This window comes from Prionailurus bengalensis, chromosome E1 (assembly GCF_016509475.1).
Source record: "Prionailurus bengalensis isolate Pbe53 chromosome E1, Fcat_Pben_1.1_paternal_pri, whole genome shotgun sequence".
NCBI lineage: Eukaryota > Metazoa > Chordata > Mammalia > Carnivora > Felidae > Prionailurus > Prionailurus bengalensis.
In genome coordinates, this window is record NC_057347.1 from 2,888,057 (window position 1) to 2,909,212 (window position 21,156).

The following is a 21,156-nucleotide window of genomic DNA, read 5'->3' on the forward strand; positions in this document are numbered from 1 at the left end:
GCAGAGCCCAACATGGGGCTGGAACCCATGAAAACGTGAGGTCATCCCCTGCACCGAAATTGAGAGTGGGATGCTTAACCGACTGAGCCACCCAGGCACCCCTCAACTCAGACTCGTAAAACAGACGGATGTCTGGGTCTCCACCCAGGGCACTTCAACCTGAATTTGCTAGGCTGATGTGTGAGCGTTTTTGTTTTCTTTGTAAGCCCCTCCAGGTGATCCTAAGACATGGAGGCGGGGTTGAAAATCGGTAGATGACCGTGTTGAGGAACGAATTTGGATTGTATTCCAAGTATGCTAACTTCCCATGTGGAGAATGCGCCGGGAATAGAAACAGGCAGAACAGCTAGGAGGTGGGATGAACTAGCGTGAAAGGAGCCGAGTTTGTCAGGAAGGTGGGCTGGGACCTGGCAGGTTTCGCTGGCGGTAGGAAGGGTGGGGTTGGCAGAGAAGAAAAGGGAGAGGGGCGCCTGGGTGGCTCCGTTAAGCGTCTGACTTCAGCTCAGGTCACGATCTCGCGGTCCGTGAGTTCGAGCCCCGCGTCGGGCTCTGGGCTGATGGCTCGGAGCCTGGAGCCTGCTTCCGATTCTGTGTCTCCCTCTCTCTCTGCCCCTCCCCCGTTCGTGCTCTGTCTCTCTCTGTCCCAAAAATAAATAAACGTTGAAAAAAAAAATTAAAAAAAAATTAAAGGGAGAGAAACTAGAAATTAAAAAAAAAGGCCTTCTACATCATTCGATCATTTTATTTATTTTTCAAAATGTTTAATTTTGAGAGAGAGAGAGAGAGAGAGAGAGAGCAGGGGAGGGGCAGAGAGCAAGAGAGAGACAGAGGATCCAAAGCAGGTTCTGCACTGACAGCCAAGAGCCTGACGTGGGGCTCGAACTCACAAACCATGAGATCATGACCTGAGCCAATGTCGGCCACTCACCCGACTGAGCCACCCAGGTGCCCCCGAAATAAGAACACTGATTTTAAAAAACAAGTTTTTTAACTACATGAAGTATAAAAAAGGAAATTTATTCACATACTTGGCCTTGACCAAAAGAGCAAATAACCAACAGAGGCAGAAAAAGCATTTGATGAAAGTCAACACCTGTTCGGGAGACCAAAAAACCAAACCCTTCCTTAATCTGATGAAGAACCTTTTTTCCCCCTAGACTACATGGTAGCAGTAAGCACTGAGTTCATGGTCCAGTTCTGTGCATCTATAGATGCACAGAAAATAAATGTGTGTGCTGTGGAAAGGGATCAGTACACCATTGTAGCATGGCGTTCACGAATACGGACGTTAAAAGCGGGCTCTCCCATCACGACCCTTGTGACTTCCGGTGGACCAGGTAACCTCCGGTGGACCAGGTAACCAGATTTGAGCGGCGAAACAAAGACAACTTCTAAGGGACAGCAACGTTCAGTTGCTCCTAGGTTGGTGGAGACTGAACCAGAAGGAAAGGCTTAGAGGGGCAGCATTTGAGGGAAGAGGAGGAGGGGAGAGGCAAGTGATGTTCAGGGGCAGCAGAGGGGATCTGAGGCCCCAGCGGCCAGGCCCTGGGGGCCAGAGCAGAGGAAGAAATGACGGGGGTGGCTGGGAACAGAACGAGGGTGGCTGCTGGCTGGGGACGTCGATGCAGTGCCTGCCTGGCCCCCATCCCCTCCCTCTGGGGGAAACTCCCCCCACAGCAGTCTCTACCTGTGAAAGTCTAAACTCGTCCCTATAAAAAGCTTCCATAGAAATGCTTCTGTATAAAAAGCTTCAGCCTTTATTAAATAAAAAGGAGGTAGAAGACAGACAGAGGAACAGGCCGGGTACCCCTCCTTCCAAATACACAGATACAGGCATACAGACAGACACAACCGAATGAATGGCAGGGACAAGTCACGGGACAGACTGAAGGGCGGAGGGAGGCAGCACCCTCCGAGAGTGGGCCCGGACCCAAGGGTGGGCTGAGACCTGGGCCAAGGGCAGCCGTTCGGAGGGGTTATGCTTGAGCAGCTTGGAGATGAGGTCCTGGGCTCCCGTGGGCACGGATGGGGGGAACTTCAGGTCTACCTGCAGAAGGAGAGGAAGAAGGGTCCCCGTAGGTTTATCCCTGACCACCCAGTTCACTTGGACAATGACCTAGGGCCCAGGCCCTGCCGGCCCCGGGCCTCTGCGCGAAGCCCCCGCCAGGCACTGGGGCCCACCCTCCTACCTTGACGATGCGCCGATAGGTCTCATTGTGTGATGCGCTCTCGAAGGGCGGGTTTCCCACCAGCAGCTCATAGCAAAGGACCCCGATGCACCACAGATCCACCTTCTCATTGTGCGTGCGCCCTTCAATCATTTCTGGAGGCAGGTAGTCCAAGGTGCCGCACATCGTCTTCCTCCTGGGTGGATGGGGGAGGGGGGAAGAGACCCCAGATAAAGATGGCCTCTCTTTCCCCCGCCATTCGACAGACAGCCAAGCGACCCCCAGCATGCGCCAGCGGGGTGTCTCAACCAGACTCTGACAGGGTCCCGGGGGCAGGACTAGGTACAACCCAAAGTGGGGTGCCTGGGTGGCTCAGTCGGTTAAGCGTCCAACTTCGGCTCAGGTCATGATCTCACGGTTCGTGAGTTCGAGCCCCGCGTCAGGTTCTGTGCGGACAGCTCGGAGCCTGGAGCCTGCTTCGGACTCTGTGTCTCCCTCTCTCTCTCTCTGCCTCTCCCTCCCCCCACACCTCAAAAATAAATAAATAAACATTACGAAAAAAATAGAGGTAGAATGGCACACAGGGGGATGTACCTGGAAATAATCAGATCTAAGGGCAACGCTCATCTTAGAAGTAAAGGAAAAACGGGGGGTGAAGGAAAAACTGGGGACATGTCAAAAGTCCAGGAAGCATGGCCCTGCTGAAATAAATCAGGTTCCATGTCTATCGTGCAATACTATGGAGCCATTACAGATGATGTGGGACCATCCTCAGCAACATGGCAAGAGGGTCCCAACATATTCAGCAGGAAATCTGGGCAACAAAATTGCGGGTCTCCGATTCTTGGAAAGATATTGCTGTGTCTCTACGGACAGGAGGACAAACCCACATGTGTCTAAGTAAGGTTCTGGAGTGGTATTATTTTGACCGCCCCAGCCATTCACCCCTAGGGCAGGGCTCCTGGCCCACCATACCTCAGGGAGGGGGCATGCACAGACCAGCCAAAGTCGGCGATCTTCAGCTCTCCCTGGAGCCCCAAGAGCAGATTCTCTGGCTTTATGTCTCTGTGAATCACCTTCTTCCCGTGGCAGTACAAGAGAGCGTCTGCCAGCTCCTCCATGATCTGGGGGGTGGGGGTGGGGGCAATGACAGGATGTCAGACAAGGCTGGACCTCAAGCTACAAGCAGCGGGCCCCCAGCCTCGGGCCCCTGCCGGTGCCCCAGGCGCCCACCCGCCCGGACCGTGGCGGTTCGCTGCTCGTCAAAAGTGCGGCTCTTCTGCAGCTCCTTGTAGAGCTCGCCCCGGGGGGCATACTCCAGAATCAAGTAGATCCTTCGGCGGTCGTAGAAATAGTTGTAGAGACGCAAGATGTTGGGATGCCTGGAGGAGGGAAGGGAGGACTCAGGTTGCACCCTGGCAGAAGGAAATGGGAAAGACAACAGCGCCACGTGGGGCAAACCAGGGTCCCATTCCGGAGTGGGAGCTCCGGGGCGCTAAGTGGCAGCGGAAGAGGCAGTCTGAATGGCGCGGAGGCGGGGGGGGGGGGGGGGGGGGGGGGGTGAAAGGGGAGGGGAGGGAGGAGCAGGGAGGGGCTTGGGTCGGCGCACAGGGGCTCGTACTGCAGATGGGCCTGGATTTCGATCTCCCTGCGAAGCTGGTGCTCCACACCCTCCTTTTCTATCTGAGACTTGAACAGGACCTTGAGCGCCACGATGAAATGGCTTTTCTTCTCCCGAGCCAGGTACACGTTGCCAAACTTGCCTTTGCCCAGAGGACGCCCAATCTCAAAGTCATCGATGGTGAAGGATCGCCTGCTTGGAAGTGGGAGGAAGGCAGCCGAGTGACGGCCGGGCAGTCCCCCGAGGTGGGGACTCCCTGAGCCCTGTTTCCCTCCGGAGGGAGTCGAGGAGGGACCAGGCGCGCCTGCCCCGAGCGGCTAGCTCTCTCTCGTTTCCTACCTATTCGCTGTCCTGTCTCCTCCCCCGCCGCCCCAAGGCTTGGGTACTCACATGGAGAAGTTGGGGGTCCCACTGCTGTTCTCTACCACCTTCTGGCCAGGGGCGGCTAAGCAAACGACAGGGGAGTTGAGGCCCTCCTTTGATATCTTCATCCCTGCACCCACCCCCTAGACCCTGGTCCGCCCAGCTCAATCCTCTCCCGGGTCCCGGTTACCTGTGGGCTGGGTGTTGGAGCGGCTCATGAGGACAAGCGCGGATGGGGTGGCAGGCTCCTTCCGGAGGACCCTCTGGGGCAGGGTGTTCAGGCCAGGCTGAGTCTGAGAAGGAGCAGGGGGAGCTCTGAGGGTGCCTTTGTTCCAGGGACCCGCTTGGAATGTGCTACCAGCAGCATTTCAGTACTTGCTGAGGGTCACCCAGCCACCCACCTGTTCAAAGAGGAACACTGAGACCACAGTTTTGCTCAAAACTCCCAAAGCTCCGCTCATCGCTCTGTATTAAAATAGGTTCTTTTTTTTTTTTTTAATGCTTATTTATTTTGAGAGAGAGAGAGCAGGGGAGGGGCAGAGAGATAGGGAGAGAGAGAATCCCAATCAGGCTCTCCATTGTCAGCGCAGAGCCCAAAGCGGGGCTCGATCCCACGAACCGTGACAGCATGACCTGAACGGAAATGAAGAGTCAGATGGTCCACCGACTGAGCCACCCGGGAGCCCATAAAATGGGTTCTTAATAAGCAACCTAAGGTGGCCTGAGATACGAAGCAAAGGACTTGGGGCGCCATGGCCCTGTCGGTTAAGCATCCGACTTCAGCTCGGGTCATGATCTCACGGTTCCTGAGTTCGAGCCCCGCATTGGGCTCGGTGCTGACAGCTCCGAGCCTCAAGCCTGCTTCGGATTCTGTGTGTGTCTCTCTCTCTCTCTCTTTCTCTCTCTGCCCCCTCCCCCGCTCACGCACTCTCTCTCTCTTCCTCAAAAATAAACATTAAAAAAAATTTTTTTTAAAAAGGACTCAGTCACCCCAACACCGGACATTTCACCTCTTCGGCCCTGGCCCACACCACATTCTCAGGCACGAAACTGCCCAACCTCTACAGTCCGGTCCGTCTGCAACCCCACACTCCCATCCCAGCGGCCAGTAGAGGGCAGGTTAACAAATGCCCCCAATTCAAGGATCGGCAGAGGCACCCTCACTCTCCCTAAAAAGCTCAGTCTCATAAGGCTTAGATGAGGTCCTGGAGGTCTTGAATGTTGCAACAAATTCCAGTATTTACCCCTTTGCAACAAGAGGCTCTGGAGGCAGCGAGGGCTACTCTGATGCCCCCGGACCACTTCTCACTTGCTATTTCTCAGAGTAATATGTACAACTGTTTTGTGTCACTGTAGACGTGACAATGGTTTCTATTTCAGTCTCCGTTCTTTTTTTTTCTTTTAAGTTTATTTATTTTGGGAGAGACAGAGACAGCGTGAGCAGGGGAGGGGTAGAGAGAGAAGGAGAGGGAGAATCCCAAGCAGGCTCCACGCTGTCACCGCAGAGCCCGATGTGGCACTGGATCTCATGAAACCGTGAGATCAGGACCTGAGCCGAAACCAAGAATCGGTCGCTTAACCCACTGGGCCACCCAGGCGCCCCTCAGCCTCCATTCTTGAGAGCCTCGATAAGTGCTCCACGAGGATGCGAGCTGGTGGGCACGGGGATAGATGGACGCTGCAGGATACCCAAGCCCCACCGACGAGGGAGCAAAGCCCACGAGAGCCCCTTCCTTGTTCTTAGCCAAGAGAAGAAGAAAACCTGGTGCCCTAAACCCATTCCCGAGCAATGATACGAGCACAGAAGTTACAGATGAGCAAGCTGAACAAAACAGGGTCCAGAAACAGACCCACATACAGGGGGGCATTTTATACAATAAAGGTGGCATTTCAAATCAGAGAGTAGACTCGCCACTGAAAAGGTCTTAGGACAACTGGAAAATAAATCTCTTTAGATCTTTCCTTCACACCAGTCGTTAAAACAGACTCCAAAATATTAATCTTTTAAACTTACATAAACCCGTTCAGAGTCTATTTCTATTTCCTACTTAGCCTATTATTTCGGGATAAGGGTTGGGAACCACGGAACCTGTCTGCTCGGCCGAGATAGCATGTATACGTGACAAGGAGGCTCAACCCTGTAGAGGGTCCTCGCAGGCGGGTCAGATTCAAGTTGGCAGCGCCTGATAGGATGTAGTTGCAAATGACCGGACCGGGTTCCAGCCAGCAAACTCTTGGGACCCAGACGTCGGAGCAAAACCGAGGGCGATTAGGAGGATTCCGCGCCCCTCCCCCGCCCCGCCCCCGGCCCCCGCGGGACCTCAAATCCCCAGGCAGGAACTCTCCATGCGGGTGGGGGGAGGGGAAGTGGGACAGCCCTTACCGTCTGCCGGCCGTAGGGCCAGGGGTAGGCGTTCTCCTTCTGGGCCATCCTGGGAGGGAAAGGGGGGAGGAGAGCTGGGCAGACAAGGGAAACAGGGCTGTAGGAAGCAGAAAAAAAAGAGGGAGCGAGAGAGGGAGGGATCGGACCGATCTAGCCGGAAGCGCAGGCCTGGGGCCGGTGAAACGGAGCAGGTCAGCTCGCTGGCTCATCGGGGCGCACTGGGGTGCTGGTCTCGCCGCCCCCGCCCTCTCCCTGCGCACCGCCAGTTCGGGACCCTCCCTCTACCCTGGAGCTCCCAGCAGCCCCACGGGTGCGCGCGGGCCCGCCCAACGGACCCCCGACCTGCCCGATCGCCTGGCCTCTCCCAGCGCAAGACCCGCGAAAGGGAGCCGGCTCACCTGGAGCCCGAGCACGGCCACCTTCCGGGCCCCGGGCAAACGACTGAACCTGCCAGGCCCTCCCCCCGCTGAGGCCCTTTCAAATCTCCCGCCGTGACCCCATTGGCTGAGCGCGCTGTCCATGCCCAATTCTCATTGGCTGGACACCCCGTGACGCAGCGGGTGGGGCCCAAAGTTAGAGGCGGAATATCGCTGGGGTTCTGGCTGAGCAAAGTTTGCCTTGTCCGGGAGTCAGAAGATCTCGTATCTTTTTCCTTTAATTTAAAATGTTAATGTATCTGGGATGTATCCTTCTGTATGTAGGGACCAGGGTCTTTGTTTCGGACACACGGGCAGTTCATTATGCCAACGCCGTTTGTGAAGCAAACTCCCTTGTTCCCCCCTCTACAATCTACAGATTCCATGCAACCTCCATCAAAATTCCAGTTACATATTCTACAGAAGTAGAAAAAAAAAAAAAAAAACCAACCAGTATCAAATTTGTATGGAACTGCCGAAGAATCCAACTAGCCAAAGCAATGGAGAAAGAACAAAGCTAGTGACAGACATCACGCTCCCAGATTTCAGGCTGTATTACAAAGCTACAGTAATTCACACAGCGAGGTATTGGCATAAACACCGCCACATAGATCGATGGGACTGAGCAGAGAGCCCAGTCACACGTATATGGTTAATTAATTTATGAAAAAGTTGCCAAGAATACACAATGGGGAAAGGGCGGTCTCCTCAATAAATGGTGCTGGGGAAACTGGACAGGTACACAAGCAAAAGAACGAAACTGGGATCACATTCTTACACTAGACCCAAAAATGAACTGAAAAGTGATTAATTAAAGACTGGGACGTAAGACCTGAAACCATAAGACTCCTATAAGAAAACACAGGCTGTAGGTTTCTTGACATAGGTCTTCGCAATAATTTTTTTTCTTTCTTAACTCTGACAACACAGTCAAAAGCAAGAGCAAAAACAAACAAGCGTGACTTCAGCAAACTGAAGGCCTCTGCAAAGGAAACCGTCGACAAACGAAAAGGCAAGGTGGTGAATGGGAAAAAATATTTGCAAAGCGTATACCTGGTAAGGGGCGGATACCCCCAATACCTAATGAACTCACGCAACTTTTTAACAGCAAAAAACAAGCTGATTTAAAAACGGGCTGAAGATCGGAATAGACGTTTCTCCGAAGAAGACATACGGACGGCCAAGAAAGACGAGAAAGATGCTTGACATCATTAATCATCAAGGAAATGCAAATCAAAACCACAATGAGACATAGCTTCACACCTGTTCGAGTGGTTATCATCCAAAAGATGGGAAGTGACAAGCACTGGTGAGGATGTGAGAAAAGGGAGCCCTTGTGCACGGTTGGTAGGAATGTAAATTGGTGCAGCCACTGTGGAAAACAGCACGGAGTCATCAAAAACTTAAAGATAGGACTACCATAGGGTTTGGCAATTCTACCTCTGGGTATTTATCCAAAGAAAAGGAAGGCAAAATTCTAAAATATCTCTGTATTCCCATGTTCACTGAGCATTATTTATAATAGCCCAGGTATGGAAACAACCAAGTGTCTACGGATTCCACTCTAGTGGTTTCTGTTTCTGCCAACTCCTAATCTCCAACTTGGTGGAGACCTCTTGTGGACAACATGGTTACCTAGCCAGTGTCCATTCTCCTAGCCATTCCCACTTCCAGAAAGCACCCAAAATGTTGTGGATCTGAGAGGGAAGCTGACACCATCGCAAACCCAGGATTGGATGCTGATCGATTTACACCACAACCAGAATCATGGTCATGGTTCGGGGGATAAGCGTGTGACCCAAGTGACCCAGTTAGTGGGACTTTTAGGATTCTTGTCCAGAATGCTGGGCAGAACTCCTTTTCTCCACAAAGCACACCTTGCTGCTGGTGGTACTCCTGAAGGAAGCAGCCTGAGAATGAAGCTTGACCTCGTAGAAGGCAGAAGAGAGGCCTGGGAAGAACCCAAGTCTTTGATGATGTTGTTGAGCCTCTGGACGCCTATTCTGCACTTTCCCTAATGCATTGACTTGAGGGTTTGGTTATTTGGGGTCAAAAGAATACTCACGGACACACATCTACAGACCCAGCCTCAAGGGTTCTTAGTCATAGAGTTTGAATAAATGACGTGAAACTGTTGAGAGTCAATCATTTGACCTACAAAAACACCAGTTTCATATAATTCAGCCAAATGTAAATCCAAGAAGTGCTTATGGGTTTCTCGATCATTTCCTAATGCTTTTGGCTGCAAGATGCAGAAGGCCCAGTTAACAATGGCACAAACAATAGGGATCTATTTTCTCCTGCGTAGCAAGAAGTCAGCAAGTACGTAGCTGTTTTGTTAGAGATCTGGATTGCCTTTCTGTGATTCTCTTCACATGTTCCTTATGAGCGCAAGATGGCGGCCAACGGTCTGTGCCCCTTTTATCAGGATAAGCAGAAGCCTTTCCAGAAGTACCCAATAGATTTCTCCTTGGCCCCAACTGTGTCACATGACTACTGCAAAGGATCCTGGTAAAGTGAGTATCTCTCGTAGCCACTGCAGTGAAAACACCAAGGGGTGGGGGGTAGAAATAGCTGTGTGCCACAAGCTGTGTGGCTTGCAATTTCATTCTGGGGAGCCCATGGTTAATACAAAAGTTCAGAGATCTGTGTGTGATGAGGTATCTCCAGAGATTTGGCAACCAAGGGCACCCCTCTGCCATTTGTGAAAAAATAATTTTGCTTCTGGAGGTGGATTGTTTTTACTTAGGGTCAGCTTTAACCCCGCTTCCCGAGATCAGGGAGAGAGCCCACCTCAACTGTAGTGACTTCATCAACGTACTTGGCCTAGAGAGACTAGCTAATGAAAAGCTTTGTGAAAATTCTATCCCCTGCAGCCTCCTTTATTCCTCATGACCTAGCGAAGGGAGATGTTTCCGGAATGTGTCAGGAGACGCAGTGCAAGGGTGGGATATGCCTGATCGATCCTATACAGTGTCCCCGTCCCTCCACCGTCTTTAAATTCCCACTTGCACATTTTGCCAGAAGATATTTGGCCTTTCAGGAATATTTGACGGGGCCAGCACAGGACCGGGATTTGCATTATTCATAAACCACAAAACAAAACAAAAACTATCTGTTCCATCGGCTAGGCAACCATCAGCTGCCTGTTCAAGTTAGTGAACAAAATCCCTGTTGTTTACCCCAGAGCTTCTGGAGAGGTCAGTGAGGGGGAGTTGTCAGTGACCTCCTTGCTGGGGCGTATTTTCCCAAGACTGGGAAGGGGCAGGATTGGATCGTGTTCCAAAGGGACAGGATGTGTTCAGGGCAGGATGGCTGGAATACTATAACGCTCGGGATGCATAGATGTTAGTCCCTTGTATTTCTCATAATGGAATCTCCCTCAAAGAAATGTCAAGACACGAATTCTCAGTATCAACCAATAAGCCTCTTTCAGGAATGAGGAGTAGACTCAGAAGGATCTGGAAGGGGCTGGTTTGGGGGAGGGGGGCTGGCCAATACTCCCAAGGGGGCGGGGGAAATGGGGAGGGATGGCCAATGGCTACAGGGGTTTCTTTTCAGAGTGATGAAAATGTTCTGGGGGTGCCTGGGTGGCTCAGTCAGTTAACTGGGGGACTTAGGCTCAAGATCTCACAGTTCAAGAGTTCGAGCCCCACATCGGGCTCTCCACCAACCATGCAGAGCCTGCTTGGGATTCTCTCTCTCCACTACCCTCTCTCTCTGCCCCTCCCCAACTTGTGCTTTCTTTCTCTCAAATAGACTTAAAAAAATGAAAAATAATAAAAAAAGAAAACATTCCATAATCACATCGTGGTGATTGGTGAACAACTGTGTAACCATACTACAGCCCTCTGAGTTGTACACATTAAAATGGTTAAGATGGTAAATTTTATGGTAAGTGTATTTTACCACCAAAAAAAATATGGAAAAAAAGACTACAAAATATTTCAAATACCAGGAATACTTTTTTTTTCACACCAAGAAGTAAAATTGATCTTTATTATTATTTTTTAATGTTTATTTTTGAGGGGGAGAGAGGGGGGGGGGAAGGGCAGAGACAGAGGGAGAGAGCAAATCCTAAGCTGTCTCCACAGAGTCAGCGCAAAGCTGGATGCAGGGCTTGAATGCACAAACTGTGAGACCATGACCGGACCCAAAGTTGGACGCCCAACCAACTGAGCCACCCAGATAACCCTAAAACTGATCTTTAAATGAGCTTTTATTTTGCATGCTATCTGCTATGGTTTTATTTTATTTTATTTTTTTTAATTTAATTTTTTATTTTTTAAAATTTACATCCAAATTAATTAGCATATGGTGCAACAATAATTTCAGGAGTAGATTCCTTAATGCCCCTCCCCCATTTAGCGCATCCTCCCTCCCACACCCTCCAGTAACCCTCAGTTTGTTCTTCATATTTATGAGTCTCTTCTGTTTTGTCCCCCTCCTTGTTTTTATATTATTTTTGTTTCCCTTCCCTTATGTTCATCTGTTTTGTCTCTTAAAGTTCTCATATGAATGAAGTCATATGATTTTTGTCTTTCTCTGACTAATTTCACGTAGCGTAATACCCTCCAGTTCCATCCACGTAGTTGCAAATGGCAAGATTTCCTTCTTTTTGATTGTCGAATAATACTCCATTGTATATATATGCCACATCTTCTTTATCCATTCATCCATCGATGGACATTTGGGCTCTTTCCATACTTTGGCTATTGTCGATAGGGCTGCTATAAACATGGGGGTGCATGTGTCCCTTCGAAACAGCACACCTGTATCCCGTGGATAAATGCCTAGTGGTGCAATTGCGGGTCATAGGGTAGTTCTGTTTTTAGTTTTTTGAGGAAACTCCATACTGTTTTCCAGAGTGGCTGCACCAGCTTGCATTCCCACAGGAATACTTTTTAAAGCAATTGCATAACTACTATTCAATTATTTCAATCTTAACCAATTTTTCCCTGTTTGCTTCTGATGTGTGTGTGTGTGTGTGTGTGTGTGTGTGTGTGAAATAAAAGGCATCCAGGTGAAGCTTCAGTGCAAAAATGTAATAATTAAGTCTATGTATACTGTTTCTTTACTATTTTCTGTTGTCTTTTTTTTTTTTTTATTTTTTTTTTCAACGTTTATTTATTTTTGGGACAGAGAGAGACAGAGCATGAACGGGCGAGGGGCAGAGAGAGAGGGAGACACAGAAACGGAAACAGGCTCCAGGCTCTGAGCCATCAGCCCAGAGCCTGACGCGGGGCTCGAACTCACGGACCGCGAGATCGTGACCTGGCTGAAGTCGGACGCTTAACCGACTATGCCACCCAGGCGCCCCTCTGTTGTCTTTTTTCTGAAACTCCTCTGGAGGTAATCAGAGCTTCTATATCTATCTTCCACATCAGTTAGCTTGTTTTTTCATGCTTTTGAAATTTCTCGTCCCTCTGTTCTGTGCTGTGTTTTGGGTAAATTCTTGAGTTCTATTTTTTTTTTTTTTGATAGCTAAATCTCTTTCAGACTGTTCCCAGTTTAAGATGTAAGATAGACTTTTTTTTTTTAAAGTTTATTTATTTTAAGAGAGACAGAGACAGTGTGAGTAGGGGAGGGGCAGAGAGAGAGAGGGAGAGAGAGAGAGAATTCCAAGCAGACTCTGCACTGTCAGCGCAGAGCCCAATGTGGACCTTGAACTCAGGAAACCACAAGATCATGACCTGAGCCGAAACCTAGAGTCAGAGGCTTAACCGACTGAGCCAGTCAGGCACCCCTACCTAGACTTCTTTTATTACATCTGTCATCCATGTGTGAGATTTCTAATTGGTCAGTTGCCTATCCATATGACTCTATTGAATCTTTGTCTTTTTGTCTCATGATTTGATTTTGTTATTTATCTTTTTACATATCCCAGTCACACTTACTTTAAATTCTCTGCCGGACTGCCCCGTAGACTTATTTTCATATCTTCCAATTATTGTCTCTGTTCCTTTTGCTTCTTCATACGTTTTGGGATTTGGGTTTGTAATGTCGTCTGGGCCAGAAGAGTGTTTCATTTTGTTGTTTTCTCTCTCTCTCTTCATGTCACACATTGCTCCCTGACCTACAATCTGGCCATAGCTGTTACCTCCTCGCTCCCAGTCAAAAAATCAGTTCTTATCATGGAATTTGGGGGCTCCTGCCTCACTGTGATATGGAGGGTATCTCAAATGCAATCATGGGGGAAGAGGGAAAGTTGGACGTGTTTGTGGTCTTGAGCCACATCTGAGTCCTCCTGCCCTTTTGGGCCTGTGGTTCCAGGCAGGGAGTTGGTGGTTTGTTTTACAGCCTCCTTTTCTGATACAAGGATAGCGCTGAGGCTCTGGCTTCCCTCTGTGTCCCCAGTCAGGATCCCGTTTCCTTCATCAGCCCAGTTCAAGGTTTTGCATTTAGACTACTGAATTGTTCTTTTGTAAGCCTTTCTATGGCCTTTTAGTTCTCTATATTTTATATTTTATCTATCAGTGCTACATATCTGAAGCAAAAGGGGTCAGGGTGGGAACTCACTGTCCTGTTTCTGCCAAAAATCCAGGCTTTTTCCGAACCCCAGGTTTTTTGGATCGTCCCTAGGTTGGTGTATGATGGACCTCAGCTTCCGTGATGGGGAGTGTGTCAAAGGGGGAAGGCATGTCTGAAAGACAGAGGCAAGACTCCGCTCTAGTGGATTGTTACTATGTGAAAGCGTAGCCCCCAGGTGTGGACGGATCTTTTGAATTTTCAAGAGAAGCTAGGAATCTAGATTTACGTGTGAAATTGACTGAGCTGTCAATGTTGGCAAATCAGTCACCAAACATGTCTGTGGACTGGATTTGGTCTCTGGACTACAAACATCCCATCCCTAATCCCAGGGCTCTTCTGGACCATAAACCACACTCCGAGGTCATCCTCCCTTCCCCTGGGGCCACTAACCTTACCTGGTCACTCCTCAGGTGGGCTCTTAGGGAACACCATCCAGGAGAAAGCCTGTGGGCTTGGGCATTACGCGTTTGCCTCTGAGCCCACCACTTGCAATCTGTGTTGCTTGGCAAACGGATCAATCCTGCTGAGTGTCAGCTCTAAGATGGGCATGGTTATACAGCCTTGCAAGCTGGCTATCAGGATTAATTGAGGAAAGGTCTCTGAAGCGCTTGGCTCCGTGGCTGGCCCACAGCAAGCCCTCAGTGTCAGCTATCATAATGACTAAGGCATCACCTGGCCCCAGTGGATGAGAGCAAGAGGTTCTTTACGAATTAAATGCAGTTCACTGAACCGGGAGAGCAGACAGGGAGCGGAGCAGACGGGGAGGGCCAAACATCGTGCAGGTGTCTGCCCTGTGCCGGGTGCAGAGCTGGCCCAGCCCAGGTCTGGTACTTTCAAACAAACACACTGTTAAGGAAAGAGATGTCCGGGAAGAATTGCCTGCTGGGAAAGACAAGGCTTATAGAGTGGCTGGCCTGTATTTCTTTGGTCCCCCAATAGACCAGAAGCAGCAAAAATGCAGGTGGCTTCTAGTCACCATTGAGAAGTCTGGAGAACATCTCTCTCTTTTTTTTAATGTTTATTATTGAGAGACAGAGCATGAGCAGGGGAGGGGCAGACAGAATCTGAAGCAGGATTCAGGCTCTGAGCTGTCAGCACAGATTCCCTAGCGGGGCTCCAACTCACAAACCACGAGATCATGACCTGAGCTCAAGTCGCAGGCCCAACCGACTAAGCCACCCAGGCGCCCCTGGAGAACATCTCTTTAATTCATTAATTGTTACTTATAATAATTATCAATTCTTGCTACATCCCTTCCAATAAAGAATCTTTATTGTTCCAAGTACATTTGCTGAACAAGAACTCGCAGCTCCCCGTGAACAGTTTGTGTTGGGATACCTAAGATACCTGAGATTAAAAGATCACTACTGGAAAGCTGCAATAGACGTTCCAACATTTGTATTTTTGGAGAAAATCCATACACTTTGGGAAAAGCAAAGTCACAGGAACGCTGAGGTTTGTATTATTTTCATATGTAGAAACAAATCTTTTTTCCCCCCTTTCTTTCTCCGAAAAATATCAACGTACATCTAAAATTGCAAGCTTTCGTGACCCCGACGTGATTTGAACACGCAACCTTCTGATCTGGAGTCAGACGCGCTACCGTTGCGCCACGAGGCCTCCCCGAGCCCGGGGCTGCACGGATCTCGTGAACAGATCGATCGTCAGCGATAAGGGGCGGAGCCACAGCCTCAGGGCCGGCCCCGAAGGTTCTGTCCGAGTCCTTTCGAGAGCCGGGAGTGAACACCTAGGAATCAAAGCTCCTACTGTGGGTAGATGTGCTCAGGCGCGCTTGGCGCAAGGCTCAGTTCTTCAACCTTGCGACACATGGGGTTCGCCCAACAGAGAAGCGACCTGTGCGTTTGGGACTTGTTTCTGGGGGTGACAAAGCCCACGCGGTGTCGCGGCAGTCCTGGCCCCTCAGACAAATCTTAGATATAACCGAGGCTCTCCCAGTGACTCCGAAAGCCCCTTCACATAGGTCCTCTGAACTTCGGTTTCTCATCTGTAGGCTGCGTGTCACCTGCCGCCTCGGTCGCGGCTTCGTTGACGTGCGTCCTGCGCTAGAGCTCGGAGGGGGCTTCTCGCAGGCCCCGCGCCTGCGCACGTTCAGAAGTTCTAGCCTCGGGAGCAAGGCTCGCCAGCGAGCGTTGGTGGTATAGTGGTGAGCATAGCTGCCTTCCAAGCAGTTGACCCGGGTTCGATTCCCGGCCAACGCAGTAGCCTTCACTTTTAGAACTTTTCGCTGCCCTCTCCGGGATCAGGGGTCTGCCGGGATCCTCTGGCCACCAGAGGGCTGCGCGCCGAGCTTTTAGAACGAGTGAGGACCCACTATCTTTTACCTTCTTCCTTCCCTTTCCTTCCTCTTATTAAAAAAAAAAAAAAAATCTCCACCCCACAGCCCAGGACGGTTGCTTGGTTGCAAGTGGGATTTGTTATAGGAAGAAGAGAAAAGGGCAAAAGGCGACACGCTTCTCCCCGTCGGGGAATCGAACCCCGGTCTCCCGCGTGACAGGCGGGGATACTCACCACTATACTAACGAGGAAGGAGCTGGAGAGCACGCTCTGCGACTCGAGGATCTGGTGCCCAGCGTGCCCTGGGCCGGGGCTTTGCTCCCTCCGGCCGCTGGGACAAACCTGCGAGAGCTCCTGACGGCGACTGAGCGACTCGGGAAGCAGACCGCCTGCGAGGCCGCGGAGACCCGACTTCCGACAGCTTCCGCTCCCACTCGGGTCCACCCCACGTCACGCACAACCCCAGCCGCCGCGCCAGAATGAGCGGGGCTGGCCCAGGTCCGCACGCGGCCCTGCGCACCCCGGCCTGGACCGGCTGTGCCCCGCGAGCTCCCTACGGCCGCCGGGTGTGCGAACGGAACAAAAGAGCTCCCAGCGCACCTGTTCCAGGCTCTCCGCTCGCTTGGCGGGGTCGCAGATCCGCCTGCACGCCGGGCGCCGTTCCCGCTCGCCAGGCCCCGGCGGCATTCGCTTTTCGCGCCAAAACCGAAGCCGGGCTCGTCCGGGATTTGAACCCGGGACCTCTCGCACCCGAAGCGAGAATCATACCCCTAGACCAACGAGCCGACGTGCAAGTGCGCTCGCGGACGCCTTTAGAGGTCGTACCAGGCTCGCCGCGGTCCGAGGGCCACGGCTCGCGGCGGGGGAGCGGCCCCGGCGCGCCCGCAGGGACCACCCGCCCGGTACCGCGGACTCGCGAGCCGGGTCCGGGAATCACCGCTCCCGCCAGCGAACGCCGACTCCTCCCAGGAAATAACGTCGGGGAAGTAGGAGGGAGTGGTCTCGGCCTCCCCCCACCGCCGCGCGGCTCTCCGGGACTACCTCGAGCACCCGAGTTTCCGCTTCCCTGTGGTCATTGTCTCGGTGCCACTCCATAACCTGGGGGCTCAACTCTTGCCGCCTGCTCCCGGCGTCCTCGGACCCAGTCCTCTGGCGCAGAGCTTTAAAGATAGGCGGTGGAGATGCCTGGTTGGGGACAATGAATGAGCCCTGAGATTCCTAGGTGGACATCTGCTCTTCTATCTGTCCCTGCACCTGTCCATCCTCCTGAAGCGACGAGCAGGGCAGGTGCCCAGGCAAGCGAATAATTCCCGGGGCCAAGAAGACCCACGGAGGAGGAGTCATTGAGATGAATGGCTGGCGGGGCCGGGTAGGGGACAGGCTTTCCAACCTGCGTGATTGGGGGCGAGGTGCCAGGTCTGACGACCAGGGCCGTCCCTGCCGTCCAACAGCCCCATCAGCACTGCCTCCAGGATTTCCCACCTGCACAGTCAGGCTCCCCCTCCCCTCCCCTCTACCCTCCGCTGTCCGCTTACCTCCTAGGATGGCCGGGAAGGTGACCCTTCTACCTGCCGTCTAAGACCCCCCAGAAAGGTGCTCGGAGGCAAACGCCGGCAGGAGTGTGGTCTAAGGCCAGCACACCCGGCCTTGGGGCCTCGCAGGGTCTCCCCGGCTGCTATCCCCTCTCAGGGTCTCTAAGCTCTAACTACACTCACCACGCTCTCACCTGGGGGCTGCCTGGAGTCCCCGCAGGAGCTGGTGGGGTCCGCTGCCCGCCACCTGCTCTGCCTTCCCTGCTCTTCCAGCCGGGATCTGGGAGCATCTCTGGGCTGAAACATTTTGTTCCATCGCCCAGTCCTGTGATTTGTGGGGCCCTTCCTCATGCCCCGCCCACAGGCACTTTGGTGAGGAGACCTCAGTTCACTGCTTGGCTTTTTTCTTTTCCCCGTGTCCCTGGCCAGGCGGCGGGGAAGGGGAGCAGAGAGCAGCCCATCCTGTCCCGTCAGCGTCCCAGGCCTTTTCAAGTGGATGAAGCGCTCGGGGCTGGTGTTCTGGCATCTGCCTCCCCTTTACCCTTTCGTCATTTCTCTCTCCTCCCCTTGGGCGCCAGCTTTCCCCCAGGTCTCTAGTTACCACTCTCTCACCTGGTCTCAGGACACCTAATCTACGCAGAGGCCGAGCCCTACATTCCTCAAAGAACACGGTCCTTTTCCCTAGAAAAACGCATACAACATCAGAGAGTTCACCCACTCCCTGAAGCCCCACCCATGGACCCCACTTTTAGGATCCAAGAACTGAGGTGTAAACTGATTACTGTTGAATTTGCTGTGTTTTAGATTTTAACAGGAGCCAAAGCTTTGCCCGGAGAAATGGAGTTCTAAGCTGCGGCTTCGGGTAGTCACAGTCGCTTGAAAAAGACTGGGTGGGGAAGAGCGAAAAAATATTCTTGGTGAATTGGAGTTGTTTGCACCTCTGCCCCCAGCACTTCGCTAAAGTGCTAAAGATCTGCGGCTCTATCCTGAATATCTGCCTCTTTTCAGACTCTACATCCGACCATTTACCGACCATAAACATGCCTTGCATTTAACCCCTCCTTTCCATGTCTTCTACAACTGCCCTGGTGCAAGCCTTTGACATTTCTATCACCAACCGTCTCCGCCCTCCCAACACACACACACACACCACACACACACACACACACACACACTCTGATCCCTTGTGTTATTCTTTTATGTAGCATCTATCTAGTGTATTGTCTAATTTAATACTTAAAACACTTTCGTTGTGTTTATTGTTCCCTGCTGTATTTCCAGCACCTGGAACACTGGCTGATATACAGTACTCGTCGTTTAAGAGAACGTGTGGCAAATTTCCACTGGTCTTCGAGACTTAGCTCACCTCCTCCGGAAAGCCTCCCCTGATCACTCTCTACTCTTAGTCCCCATGAGATGCTCCTTCTCTCCGTGTTGTCACAGCATCCTGTCCCTGCCCTGAGCGCATTGGGTTGTGATTTCCTCTTCCTTCTCACGAGCCCTTGGAGAAAACGGGGTGTGCCTTGACGCACATAATGCGGTCCACGTTTTAGCACGAACTTTGGGGGGTGCGGCATCGAGACCTGTCATCTCCAGAGAGCAATTCCTTCTAGACCATACTTCTGCTCAGACATTTTAGAATGGTTCGGGAGCCAAAGGCTTGTATCGATGTATCGAGATCTTTCTGCCTGTCTTCCAGGAAGGTTTAGGCCCTGCCAACCGCCTACTTCCTGCCTCATCCATCCACAGCCTTTCGAGATCGGCTTCAGGGTTCCAGAAGTGCGCCCCCAGGGCTTCCGCGCTTGACCTTGTGGAGTCACTCCCCCCCCCCCCCCCCCCCCCCCGCAAAGACCGCTCTTCGGCTCTCACCCTGCCCGCATTCGTGGTGCCAGCCCGTCAGCACCCTCTTGGAGGAAAGCGGATGGCACGGTTTCTCTGCTAACTCCTAACCCTGACTTTCCGCTAGTATAGACCAATGAAGGTAACTGTGCGTGAAAGAGCAGCATATACAATATGCACCCTCCCCAAATTCTTTCTAATGAAAAAAAGTATTAAAAATACATATGTACATGTGTAATTTTGAGGCCCCAACCCCCCAAAATACAAGGAAGAACCACACCAAACAAGGCGGCTCAGGCGCCCCGGGGCGTCCTGGGGTAGAGACTGGGCGGGGGTGGGGGTGGGGGCTCCTCTCGCGGGGTTCGAGGCTAGCCCACCCGCACAGCCGGTGCCACAGCAGCTGCTCAAAGGAAGACGTAGGCCGGGTCGGAGGGGCGAGCTTTTGGAGCGGTGGTGTCCCCGGAGTGGCAAGTCCTTTCAGCGGGAAATCTGGGTGCTCCGAGGGCTGAACTGGAGCCCTTGCTCCCCTGGTGTAGAAAGCACCCGATACACCCATTAAAGAATATGGATTTACCGACAAAACGTTAAAAACCTCCGCTAGGGCTGAAATAAAGGCACCGCTGGGATTCGAACCCAGGATCTCCTGTTTACTAGACAGGCGCTTTAACCAACTAAGCCACGGCGCCAAAGACACCCGGCTTCCTTCCGAAGCTGCACTACAGGAATAGAGCGCTCGGAGCGCGGCCGCGGCACCTTCAGACTTTTCTAAAACTAGTTTCCGCAGAGCGGCGGGATTCGGCATCGCCCTCTCGCCGTGGGATGCCCACAGGGTCGAAAGGAATAAAACAAACATATGAACCCTAGGCAGAAGTGCTGGCTCGGGGAACCCCCGGGAGTGTAGGATCCCTGACATCCAGATTCTGCGGGATCGGTCTCTGACCTTGGACACAGAGGGACGCGGCCAGAACGTCGGAGAGAAGCAAAAGCATGCGTAGTCGGCAGGATTCGAACCTGCGCGGGGAGACCCCAATGGATTTCTAGTCCATCGCCTTAACCACTCGGCCACGACTACACCGTCTGAGGGAAGTCCTCGTGCTAGCCTTTCTCAGTTCACAAACCCTGCAGACACGGCCCCGAGCAACGTTGGGGTTCGGAGCCGAGAGAGCGCGGATACAACACCAGCAGGGAACTTGGAGCCGCCGCGCCCCGCCTCCCTGGGCTCCTCCGCCGGGACCTGACCCTGTCCCCCACCGCCTCCCGGGGAAGGCTCCCTCCGCCCGGGGACCTCCCTTCCAAGCCTGGCATTGTGCTAGCGATTTGAGAGGCGGTGGGTGCCATGCCGTCTGCGATCAAAACTCATCGGTTCCGCGCAGAAACTTGTGGGTTGTAAACAGCAAGTGTGCGGAGGGGAGGAGGGATGGGTAAGGGGGGAGAAAAAAAAAAAAAAAAAAAGATAAAAGACCGCTGTGGCCCGTACGGGGATCGAACCCGCGACCTTGGCGTTATTAGCACCACGCTCTAACCAACTGAGCTAACCGGCCAGCTGCGCCAAAAGGGTGCCTCAAGTCTCTACATATGCATCACTCAAATATAGGCAATGCCACCAGAAGACCCACGACGCGACCGAAGTTTCCCAGATGCGAACCGGAAGCGACCCCTAACGGCCAGTTAAGGACGCCTCTGAACGCCTCTAAGAGGCGACGTGTCTGTAGCTCTCCAAGTAGGGAGCAGCTCCCACGAAAGAACCAGACCACCAGCCAGATGCATCATCACCCTCAAATTTACTGCTCCTGCCAACTCCTGAATCGATGGGCTCTGACTTCAGAATTCCTGCCAGTCTCAGGGTTTTGACCAATGATCTGCCTGGCCTATAAGAAACCCTCAGCCCTGATAGTGGGGCGGTGGGGGGGGGGGAGGGGGTGTCCCCAACACAGGCACCCCAGCTTCCTCATGTGTCCTGCTAGTGCTTGGCAACCCCCCTTCCCCCGTACCCATCGTGTTCTCCCCA

General features: G+C 52.3%; 1 protein-coding gene and 7 non-coding genes across 21 annotated transcripts; 1 reads left to right on the forward strand and 7 right to left on the reverse strand.

The window, feature by feature from the left end:
* Nucleotides 1-1,734: 1,734 nt before the first annotated feature.
* AURKB (aurora kinase B) lies at nt 1,735-16,558 on the reverse strand. 14 transcript variants are annotated; one of them, XM_043583058.1, is made up of 9 exons: nt 6,934-7,048; nt 6,536-6,584; nt 4,343-4,445; nt 4,180-4,234; nt 3,790-3,981; nt 3,412-3,550; nt 3,144-3,292; nt 2,190-2,364; nt 1,735-2,047 (listed from the first exon to the last, which is right to left on the reverse strand). In XM_043583058.1, the coding sequence occupies exons 2-9, from the start codon at nt 6,581-6,583 to the stop codon at nt 1,874-1,876; spliced, it is 1,035 nt and encodes a 344-aa protein (XP_043438993.1). In that variant the 5' UTR covers nt 6,584; nt 6,934-7,048; the 3' UTR covers nt 1,735-1,873. The 14 variants fall into 14 exon arrangements, with proteins under 14 accessions (XP_043438993.1, XP_043438991.1, XP_043438988.1 ...); XM_043583056.1 differs by having other exon boundaries at nt 6,536-6,609; nt 6,934-7,029; XM_043583053.1 differs by having other exon boundaries at nt 3,790-3,984; nt 6,536-6,609; nt 6,934-7,029.
* Nucleotides 15,031-15,102, reverse strand: TRNAW-CCA. The gene has a single exon. It is a non-coding gene; the product is annotated as a tRNA-Trp (tRNA).
* TRNAG-UCC lies at nt 15,630-15,701 on the forward strand. Its single transcript has one exon. It is a non-coding gene; the product is annotated as a tRNA-Gly (tRNA).
* On the reverse strand, nt 15,957-16,028 carry TRNAD-GUC. The gene has a single exon. It is a non-coding gene; the product is annotated as a tRNA-Asp (tRNA).
* Nucleotides 16,491-16,562, reverse strand: TRNAP-CGG. The gene has a single exon. It is a non-coding gene; the product is annotated as a tRNA-Pro (tRNA).
* A 3,198-nt stretch (nt 16,563-19,760) lies between these two features.
* On the reverse strand, nt 19,761-19,834 carry TRNAT-AGU. The gene has a single exon. It is a non-coding gene; the product is annotated as a tRNA-Thr (tRNA).
* Nucleotides 19,835-20,138: 304 nt separating this feature from the next.
* On the reverse strand, nt 20,139-20,220 carry TRNAS-AGA. The gene has a single exon. It is a non-coding gene; the product is annotated as a tRNA-Ser (tRNA).
* A 395-nt stretch (nt 20,221-20,615) lies between these two features.
* TRNAI-AAU lies at nt 20,616-20,689 on the reverse strand. The gene has a single exon. It is a non-coding gene; the product is annotated as a tRNA-Ile (tRNA).
* Between the last annotated feature and the right edge of the window lie 467 nt (nt 20,690-21,156).

Bases quoted from the DNA above. Each gene is read 5' to 3' on its own strand.
- AURKB (XM_043583047.1), bottom strand. From the start codon at position 7,056: ATGGACAGCGCGCTCAGCCAATGGGGTCACGGCGGGAGATTTGAAAGG. The intron at 3,982-4,342 runs GTAACCGGGACC...ACTTCCAAGCAG, and splicing joins CTCCAACACCCAGCCCACAG to GCGATCCTTCACCATCGATG. The intron at 3,551-3,789 runs GTACGAGCCCCT...TCCCTCCTCCAG, and splicing joins GAAATCCAGGCCCATCTGCA to GCATCCCAACATCTTGCGTC.